A 9456-nucleotide genomic window follows, 5' to 3' on the forward strand; every position below is an offset into this window, starting at 1 on the left:
CATCAGGCTGTTTCAAAATCAGTAATGTAGGGTTTGCTTGCAACATGCAGTTATGCAGCAACTGTTTTTTGGATCTCGTGAGCGCCTGCATGCATACTTCCCCGGGAATTTTCTAAATTTGAATTCTCATGGTATTTCAAGTGGCTTAGTTGTCTCTTTCTTTTGCCTACTGCCACACACATACCACCAAATCCTGCACTCCAAGCTTCTCCTTCTGCACCCTGAACTCCCAACCTCCAGTTAGACAATCCACATCTTCCCACACCTGCCTCAGGCTCCATCAGGCCACTGTGCCTCCCGCAGCAACCAGGCCAGGGGGAATCTGGATTCCTATTACACTTCTGAGGAAGGTGATCGGGGGCGTGGAGGATGTGGGTGGGAGGGGGCGAGGTTGAGGGCAGGAGTACACTGTGGTCTTCTACCTCACTGGCCCAGGTGCTGCTGTCCTTCCGGTTGTCTGCTTTCAGCCCTGCGTGGGAAATCAGGTCTGCGCCCTGATCTTCCTGACTCTCATTTTGTGAGGAACCTGAAGAGATGAGCCATCGCTCTTGTCCCACATGTTCTGTCCAAAAGGTGCCCTCCTGTCTGCTTGCTCGGGGACCTGCCCTCTGAGTTCTGACACTCAGGCTGGGATGCTGCCCATTACAGAGACTCTGCAGCCCGGCAGGGGTCTGACTGTTCCAAACCAGCAGGATAAAGGCCGCGGGGCATGCTGTGGTGGAAAAGCATTCAGAGGCGTGGGCTGAAGGCCTCTCTTTCCACAGTCCCTTTGAAGACCCCACGGAAGTAGGCACCCCTTTGAGGAACAAGGTGGCCCAAGGCCTGGCTTCACACGCAGGCTCTTGGGTCCCAGTGGGTCCTCTGTGTGCCTGGTGTAGCCGACTGCTTCATGCATCTTACCCAGTTCCTTCTCCTCCACCACCCAAGCTCCTCCTTGACCCCCTTGCTCTGCTGTCCTCAGGACGGCAAGATCCCCAGCCCTTGGAAAAGCCCCATCTCCAGTGCTTGGGGAGGGAGATGGGTTCAGGTCATCTAACCACAGAAGAACAGAGAACCTGAGGCAGGAGGAAATCCCTTCCCTTGCTGGGTCTCTTGGCACAGCCCATCCAGGGGCCTGGGTCAGGGTCCAGGTATCCTCTACCCTCCTATAGGACCTGGATTTTTAGGCCCCCGAGGTTGGTCGACGTGGAGTCTTTCACATTGTTCATCTGGGAACTGAAGGAATATCCCATGGGGCCCTCTCTTACTCATTAGAGACACCCAGAAAATACTCCTGCAGAAACTGGGTGCGGTGTACCAGACCACTATAATTATAATTGCAGGGTGTGGAGGTCAGATACGTTTCGTGACTATTTTCTCTCTGTCTGTGGCTTGCTTGCCTTTTCACTTTCTTAGTGGTATCTTTTGATGAGAAAGTGTGGATAATGTTGATGAAATCTAATCATGTCTTTCTTATATATGTATTTTTTCTGTGTCCTGATTGTTGGTAGGTTAATCTTTGCCTACCAACAAGTCACAAAGTATCCTTGAAATGCTTTATATCTTTAACTTTTAAGTTTTGGTGTATAATGCACCTGAAATTGCTTTTGTGTGTAGTGTGAGGGAGAATAACATTGTTGGTCTCCCCACATCCATATAAAAGTCCATTAATTGAAGTGATTCATTTTCTTTTATTGAACTGCTTTTATTGAAAACCCATTTATTGACCGCATAGCTGTGGATCAGTTTCAAGTCTCTTAACTCAGTCTGTTTATCTATTTGTCACTCCTGATGCCCTGTCTATAACAGCTTACAGTAAGCCTTAAAGTCAGATAGTACAAGTCCTTGTTCTTTTTTACACATTGCAATAAATTTTGAAATAGGTAATAACTCATAAAACCATCACACACATCAGGATATGCTGTCACTTCATCCCTTTCTGATATGGTTTGGCCATGCCCTCACCCAAATCTCAACTTGAATTGTATCTCCCAGAATTCCCATGTGTTGTGGGAGGGACCTAGGAGGAGGTAATTGAATCAAGGGGGTGGGTCTTTCCGGTGCTATTCTCCTGATAGTGAATAAGTCTCACTATCTGATGGGTTTATCAGGGGCTTCTGCTTTTGCTTCTTCCTCCTTTTCTCTTGCTGCTGCCATGTAAGAAGTGCCTTTTGCCTCCCGCCATGGTTCTGAGGCCTCCTCAGTCATATGGAAATGTAAGTCCAATTAAACCTCTTTTTCGTCCCGGATTCTGTTACGTATTTGTCAGCAGCATGAAAACGGACTAATACACTCTCATTTCTGAGTGGGACACATGCTCTCACTCACATATGCTGGTTGCTGACTTGTGACGGAAGATTCTCTATTGTACCCTCTGGGGACGACACATCTCCAGTTGTCTGTGGGGAGGATGAACATGCAAAATATCCACAACACTCAGCACAGAGTCTGGATTTAGTCCCATTAGTCTGAATGGGACTAATGCCCTCATAAAAGGACCCCGGGGAGCTCTCGCCCTCTTTCTGCCCCCTGAGGATACAATGAGAAGGTGGCAGTCTGCAACCAGAACAAAAGGCCCTCACCATAACATAACCCTACCATGTCGGCACCTTGATCTCGGACTTCCAACCTCCAGAACTGTGAGAAATCAATTTCTGTTGTGAATCAGCCACCCAGTTTATGGTACGTCGTTATAGAAGCCCGAACTAAGAGATGGAGTCCCATGGAGGGTCTCTAATTTGCTAAGCTGGTCATCAGGAGGGTTGTTGCAAGTGAGAAACAGGAAGAGCTGACATTTTGTGTATATGAAAGAAGACAGTGGACAGGCCCATTGTGTCGGCTTTGTCCGCCTTGGCAAACCGGAGACGGAAACTCCATTCACCATCGCCAGCCACGGGAGGACTGGGAGGACCTTCAGAGGAGGTGAGGCCGACTTCATGGTAACTTTAGATCCTGAAACCTCCCAGGATTTTTCTTGTCTTCCCTTTGATCTCTCTTCCGCCTACCCAACCGGACAGGACTCGCTGCCTTTCCTTCCCGGCAGAAAGGGGTCCGCTGCGGACAGGACCAAAGTGAGCAGCTGGTTCCCCTACGTGTCCCTCCGGGCCTGGGCGTCTCGGGAGCTCAGGCTGACCCGAGACCTGACTCCCGGCGAGTGGGACCAGCAGGAGCCTGGAAGAGCGCGCGCACCGGGGTGGAGGTTGGGCGCCGGGGTCGAGAACCGCAGTCAAACCCTCTTCTTCCCCGGGCACCGCGCACCTGCCCCCGGGGATGCCGAAGGAGGTGGCCCATAAAGCTTCTCTGCAACCGAAAGAGGCCTGAAGCTCCAGGAGGGCCGAGAGGAGCCTCGTGAGCGAACCCAGCCCTCTGCCTGGCTGGCGCTGGTCAACAGGCTCGGAAGAGGCCGATTTGGAGGACAGAGCGGAAGAAAAGACCTGGAGGTTTCGAATCTCATGATGTGGAGATGTTAAAAGCCTCCATCCTAAGGTGCGACTGTGCGGGGGAGCGGGGGGGTCTCAAGCGGGATCGACCCCTGAGTCTTCATCTGGAGAGTCCTCTGCACAAGCTCAGAGCGCAGGACCACGCGCACCCGTGGTTCTCAAGAGTGGGCAGCTTCGCCCGGACACGCCTCTCCCATCCCCGCGGGGACACTAGGCCACGACTGGGGGAAGCGGGGACGGAGAATGTTAACCCCCCGGCATGTGTCTAGTCCGCGGAGGCACGGAGGCTGCTAAGCACCTTACGATCCACCGGAGGGCCCCTCCCCTACCCCGAAGTAGCCATTCCGCAGAGGTGGAGAAACTCGCGTGTAGCTCAGTGCCCACGCACTTGGCCCGTGGGAAATCACGAATTGATGACCAGTTGGATCTTGGATCTGAGGGAAAAAGTCCAGCGTCAGAGGGCACTCTGGAAGTTTTGCCCGGAGCAAACGGAAGGGTGGCGTTGCCATCGCCCAAGATGGGAAGATGGCAGGTGTCACAGGTCGCAGGGGAAGGTCGGAGAGCAGCTGAGGGCCCCGGAGCCTTCCTGGAAGGAGTTTCCCATCCAGCCGCTGTCGCTTTCCGCATCCGTCTGGTTCCTTAGGATGCTGAGGGTGCCGGCGTCCGGGTCCTTCATGATGCAGAGGGTGCCCCCGTCTCACCCCGGGCGCCTCCCCGCTGCCGCCTCCTCCTGGAAACCTGGTGCGCGGCTCCGGACCTGGCGACCCGCGACCGGCTGGTCACTTGCTGTCGCCTCGCAAAGGCGCATCCCTGGTTCAGTGGTGAGCCGCGGCCGGGTCGCTGCAACTCGCTCCAGGACTCGGGACTCGTGGCCTCGGTGTCCCTCGCGGAGCCCTCGGGGTGTCGCCTGCAGGCTGTTTTTTTGAGCTGGGAGGGAATGGCCTTGTGAGAGGCTCCAGGAGGAAAGAGCGACCCTCACAAGGCCCAAGTCCTCCCACAGCTCAGGGAAACTGTCGCTTCTGTCGGAAGAAGGGAGAGGAAGCTCCCTCCTGTGTGTCCCTGGTGGTCTAGTGGCTAGGATTCGGCGCTTTCACCGCCGCGGCCCGGGTTCGATTCCCGGTCAGGGAATTGTTTTGCACTGGCCGCCCTCCCGCAGGAATTTTCCTTCACTACGCTGTCAGCCGGCCTGCTCCAAGGGCCAGAGGCAGAACAGTCTCCGCAGCGAGGGGCAAAGCCGGGCGAAGGAGGGCAAGTCCTGCTGGACCACCTCTCACCACACACCGCTGCTATTTATCTCCGTGTCCGTCATCTGCGGAAGCGGCTTTGGAGAGCGACTGAGCGTCTCGCTCAGGTGTACACAGCCGGGCAGAGATGCCAGCCCCCGTGGAGCTGCACCCAATAAGCCCACCCTCTTTGCCATCGCCGCCCTGGAGACGCCTTAGGGCTGAGCTGCGAATAACTAGGAGAGAGGCCAAGCCAAGTCGTGGCGTTTGTGCCAGCCCCGGACACGGGCACCGGCCAGTCAGCGGAGCCTCCTCACCTCCGTTGGCAGCTAACGCGCTCGTTAGGCCTTCGGAAGAGGCGACCGGAGGCGATGCCCGCGAATTTGTTAGGGGGGTGAGCGGCGGGTGAGGTCCTCGAGGGCGGTCCCGTTTGCTGATGGAGCGGTAGAGGGAGGCGATGCTCGCTGACCCAACAAGGGCAGCAGGTGGGGTAGGCACAGGTGGAAAACTGCTGCCGGTGCCCGAAGCAGAAGGCAGGTGTGAAAATCAGCACTGGGACGTGGAAGCGATGGTGCCACAGTCAAATCCCACGGTGTCTACACTCTACCAAGCACTTGCACACGCTTCCCCTTTTCCATCCAGTACTCCTGAGAGGGGTTCTTCTGTAAGCTCAGGGGAGCGCGGGAGCCAGGCAGGTGAAGTGCAGACTGGGCAGAGGCGGCGGGCAGGACCCCGGGGGTGAGAGGGCGCCGTGGCTGCGGGGCGGGAGCCGCTGCTGAGAGGCGGCCTGGTCGTCTCGTGGGGTGACCGTAGGTGGAATCTTCGGTGGAGAGTGGTTCGGAAGAATGGCGAGGGGGGCAGTGGGGAGGGTGGTGACCCTGAGCGTCCGGCCGGGACGAGGAGGCTGTGCTGTCCCTGCAGGGCGTGTGCACAATTCCACTTACCTGGCAGGGGAGAGACCGTGGTCACGAAGGGGGTCCTCCCAGAGTGAAGCTTCTTCATCGCGCTCTAGAGTTGCTGATCCCTGTGATTTCCTGAATGTGGGAAACCGTGTTTGTGCTGGAAGAGGGCTGCACTCTTTACCCAACATAACGGGGTTCAAGACTGACGTCGCCTCACGCCCACCCGAAAACGTTTACATGGCTTCCTCGTCTCTTTTTTCTTTTCCTGTCCTGAAGTTGCCTCATCCTCACATCCCCTCTTTTTTTTCTTCCACACTCGAGAGTATCTCTCTCATTAAAAGCTCCACAAATATTTGAAATATCTCAACCAGAAAGACTGCAATAAATACATTATTTCATTCGTGGAAGCTACAGACCAGCTAGGTTGAGAGTTGCTTGATATTTTCTGCTAAAGAGTGAGGCATAGAGCACTTCGAAGGTTTCTCTTTGGGCTGTTGTCTGTGTACTCTTGGGGTTCCTTCTTTTCCCCAGACAGTATGGCGCTGTGGGGCCAGCGGTAAACTCTGCTTTCTGGCTTTCTGGCTGCAGATAAAGGCCGCAGCCTGTGCAGGAATGAAAAGCAAACCAAAAGACACGTGAGTTCGCCCCAGTGGGTCCAAGATAGAGTCTGACTGTACCAGGATTCGGATTAGAACAGAGGTTGCTGCAGGTACAACGCAGACTACTAACTACTATAGAATCCCAACGCGCCCCACACCTACTGCCCGTCGTTTTGCTTCCCCACCCTTCTTTTATTTATTTATATATTTTTTTGAGAGACAGAATTTTGCTTTGTCGCCCAGGCTGGAGGGCAGTGGTGCGATCTCAGCTCACTGCTACCTCTGCCTCTCAGGTTCAAGCGATTCTCCTGCCTCAGCCACCTGAGTAGCTGAGACTACAAGCGTGCACCCCCACGCCCACCTAATTTTTGTATTTTTAGTAGAGACGGGCTTTCACCATGTTGGCCTGGCTGGTCTCGAACTCCTGACTTCAAGTAAGTGATCCACCTACCTCGGCCTCCCAAAGTGCTGGGATTACAGGCATGAGCTACCGCGCCTGGTCCCCGAATTTTTTTTAATGTAAAAACATTATGGGGTTTTTACTTCTTTATTCTTGGGCAGCTGCAGGTTCTTGTGATTTTCTCTCACGTCTTCTCCTCGTCTCCCCTCTCCATTCTGATACATGTCCCATCTTCTCTGCATCCAGCCGGTGCCCTCTGAAAGGGCATCCTGGGCTGTCCCATTGTGTCGTCCTGGTCTCCCCTGCTTCTCCCTCCTCCTTTTCACATTTTCCCTTTTGACTCCCCTGCCTCTTTCCCGCTCCCGCCCCACCGACCCCATCTACTGAAGCCGAGTTGAGTGAGGGGAGAGCAAGCAGAGCAGATGATTGCCTGAAGGCGGCGCAAAAACACAGAAAGAGCTACCCTGAGAGCCGTCAGGGAGTTCAGCCTCCCTTGGGCCCTACTTGGCTCAGGGTGGGGTCGCAGATCCAGGCATTTCCAGAGCCACTGGCTTCTGAAGCAGGCGAGGGTGAACGCAGGGTGAAGGCCATTCGGCCGCCCTTCTGGCTTCAGTCACTCAATGCACGCATTTCTAACATGCAACAACACGCTTAGTCGACTCAGCCTCTCGGGTTTTCCGAAGCTTTGTCGTCTGCACACTTGTCCTGCAGAAAGCAAATGGCAACCCCTAGAATTTAGTGATTGCTTAATCTTTATTGAGATGAAAGCAACCAGTCGAGGTTGTCTCTGTGGCGCAATCGGTTAGCGCGTTTGGCTGTTAACCGGAAGGCTGGTGGTTCGAGCCCACCCACAGACGTGGTTTTAAATGTAGGTAGTTGTGGCCAGGCGCGGTGCCTCACGCCTATTAATCCCAAAACTTTGAGAGGCCGACGTAGGGAAACCTCGCTTGAGCTCAGAAGTTCAAGACCAGTGAGAATCCCATCTCATTTTAAAAAAAAAATTGCAGTTGTTTCTCCTCAGGCCTATCCCTGTATTTAAAAGTGAAAGACTGTTCCTTTGTGTCTTGTGCCTCCCATGAGGACATAAAGGAGAAGGTCCCCCTCCAAGCCTCCTAGAAAATAAGATCTCTCCAGAACAAACTAGGTTGTGCTTATGGGAACCTGAAAGTATATGAAGAAAGAAACTTCAAAAATTCTGCCTTGCTTTCCACAAAAATTAACCCATCACAGTCTGCCTTCAAGTGGTATCATACCTCTTCACATGACTCCTCTCCCTGCCTTTATGCTATTGTCATGCATTTTACTTTACACATGTTATAAACCTTACAATCCATCTCTATTATTTTGTTTAAAGAGTCAGATGTGTTTTTGTTTGTTTTTGTTTTTTTGTTGTTGGCGGTGTTTTTAAGATGAGTCTCGGCCGGGCGCGGTGGCTCACGCTTGTAATCCCAGCACTTTGGGAGGCCGAGGCGGGCGGATCACGAGGTCAGGAGATCGAGACCACGGTGAAACCCCGTATCTATTAAAAAAAATACAAAAAATTAGCCGGGCGTGGTGGCGGGCGCCTGTAGTTCCAGCTACTCGGAGAGGCTGAGGCAGGAGAATGGCGTGAACCCGGGAGGCGGAGCTTGCAGTGAGCCGAGATCGCGCCACTGCACCCCAGCCTGGGCGACAGAGCAAGACTCCGTCTCAAAAAAAAAAAAAAAAAAAAAAAAAGATGAGTCTCGCTCTGTCGGACAGGCTGGAGTGTAGTGGCACGATCTTGGCTCACTGCAACCTCTGCTTCCCGAGTTCAAGCGATTCTCCTGACTCAGACTCCTGAGTAGCAGAGGTTACAGGTGTGGGCCACCACACCCGACTAATTTTTGTATTTTTACTAGAGAGGGAGGTTCACCATATTGGCCAGACTTTCCCCACCTAAACTCTCCTGGAGCCTTGAAACCTCCTGATCCCCAGCCATGGTAATCCAGGAGCTGTTACCTTTTTTTTTTTTTTTTTTGAGACAGAGTCTCACTGCTGGAGTGCAGTGGCACGACCTTGGCTCACTGCAACCTCCACCTCCTGGGTTCAAGCGATTCTCTTGCCTTAGCGTCCCGAGTAGTTGGGATTACAGGCATGCGCCACCATGCCCAGCTCGCCCGGCTAATTTTTGTATTTTTAGTAGAGACGGGGTTTCACCATGTTGGCCAGGCTGGTCACGAACTCCTGACCTCAAGTGATCTAACCACCCTGGCCTCCCAAAGTGCTGGGATTACAGGCGTGAGCCACTGCACCTGGTTGAGCTGTTACCTTTCAAGAGGAGGTAAGGGACTTGAGAAGGTCAAAGATTTGGAGGTAGTCTGGAGGCAAATCCTACTGTATCACACTCTGGCTCTAGGCAGGAAAAAAGGACATTCATGCCCCCAAGTCTTTCCTCTTCCTTCCTCAGCCCCTTTCACACACTCAAGGCCTTATGCCCCACCATTAAGACTGTCTTCAATTCAGGCATTGTTAAAGCACAAATGCTGGGCCGGACGAGGTGGCTCACGCCTGTAATCCCAGCACTTTGGGAGCCTGAGGTGGGCGCATCATGAGGTCCAGAGATCGAGACCAGCCTGGCCAACATGGTGTAAACCCCACCTCTACTGAAAATACAAAAATTAGCTGGGCATGGTGGCACACGCCTGTAGTCCCAGCTACTCAGGAGGCTGAGGCAGGAGAATCGCGTGAACCCGGGAGGCGGAGGCTGCAGTGAGCCAAGATTGCATAACTGCACTCCAGCCTGGGCGACAGAGTGAGACTCCGTCTCAAAAAAAACAAACAACAATGAAAAAACCCCACAAATGCCTGGATGCTAGAGAAAGGGAATTTTACATCTATTACCTGCCGTGATCCTCCTAGAACCTTGCCTGGTGAGGCAGTTTGTAAATGAAG

At 53.4% G+C, this 9456-nt stretch overlaps 1 protein-coding gene, 2 non-coding genes and 1 pseudogene across 3 annotated transcripts; 3 read left to right on the forward strand and 1 right to left on the reverse strand.

Annotated features, from left to right (window-relative positions):
- Window positions 1-280: 280 nt before the first annotated feature.
- Window positions 281-2580, reverse strand: LOC116472412 (FAM231A/C-like protein; annotated as a pseudogene).
- An 862-nt stretch (window positions 2581-3442) lies between these two features.
- LOC116472413 (uncharacterized) lies at window positions 3443-5966 on the forward strand. The gene is made up of 3 exons (XM_032159173.1): window positions 3443-3583; window positions 3689-5036; window positions 5594-5966. The coding sequence occupies exons 1-2, from the start codon at window positions 3443-3445 to the stop codon at window positions 4343-4345; spliced, it is 798 nt and encodes a 265-aa protein (XP_032015064.1). The 3' UTR covers window positions 4346-5036; window positions 5594-5966.
- On the forward strand, window positions 4476-4547 carry TRNAE-UUC (transfer RNA glutamic acid (anticodon UUC)). The gene has a single exon. It is a non-coding gene; the product is annotated as a tRNA-Glu (tRNA).
- A 1360-nt stretch (window positions 5967-7326) lies between the features above and the next one.
- Window positions 7327-7400, forward strand: TRNAN-GUU (transfer RNA asparagine (anticodon GUU)). Its single transcript has one exon. It is a non-coding gene; the product is annotated as a tRNA-Asn (tRNA).
- The last annotated feature ends 2056 nt before the right edge of the window (window positions 7401-9456 follow it).

Source organism: Hylobates moloch, unplaced genomic scaffold, assembly GCF_009828535.3.
Source record: "Hylobates moloch isolate HMO894 unplaced genomic scaffold, HMol_V3 SCAFFOLD_8, whole genome shotgun sequence".
Lineage (NCBI taxonomy): Eukaryota > Metazoa > Chordata > Mammalia > Primates > Hylobatidae > Hylobates > Hylobates moloch.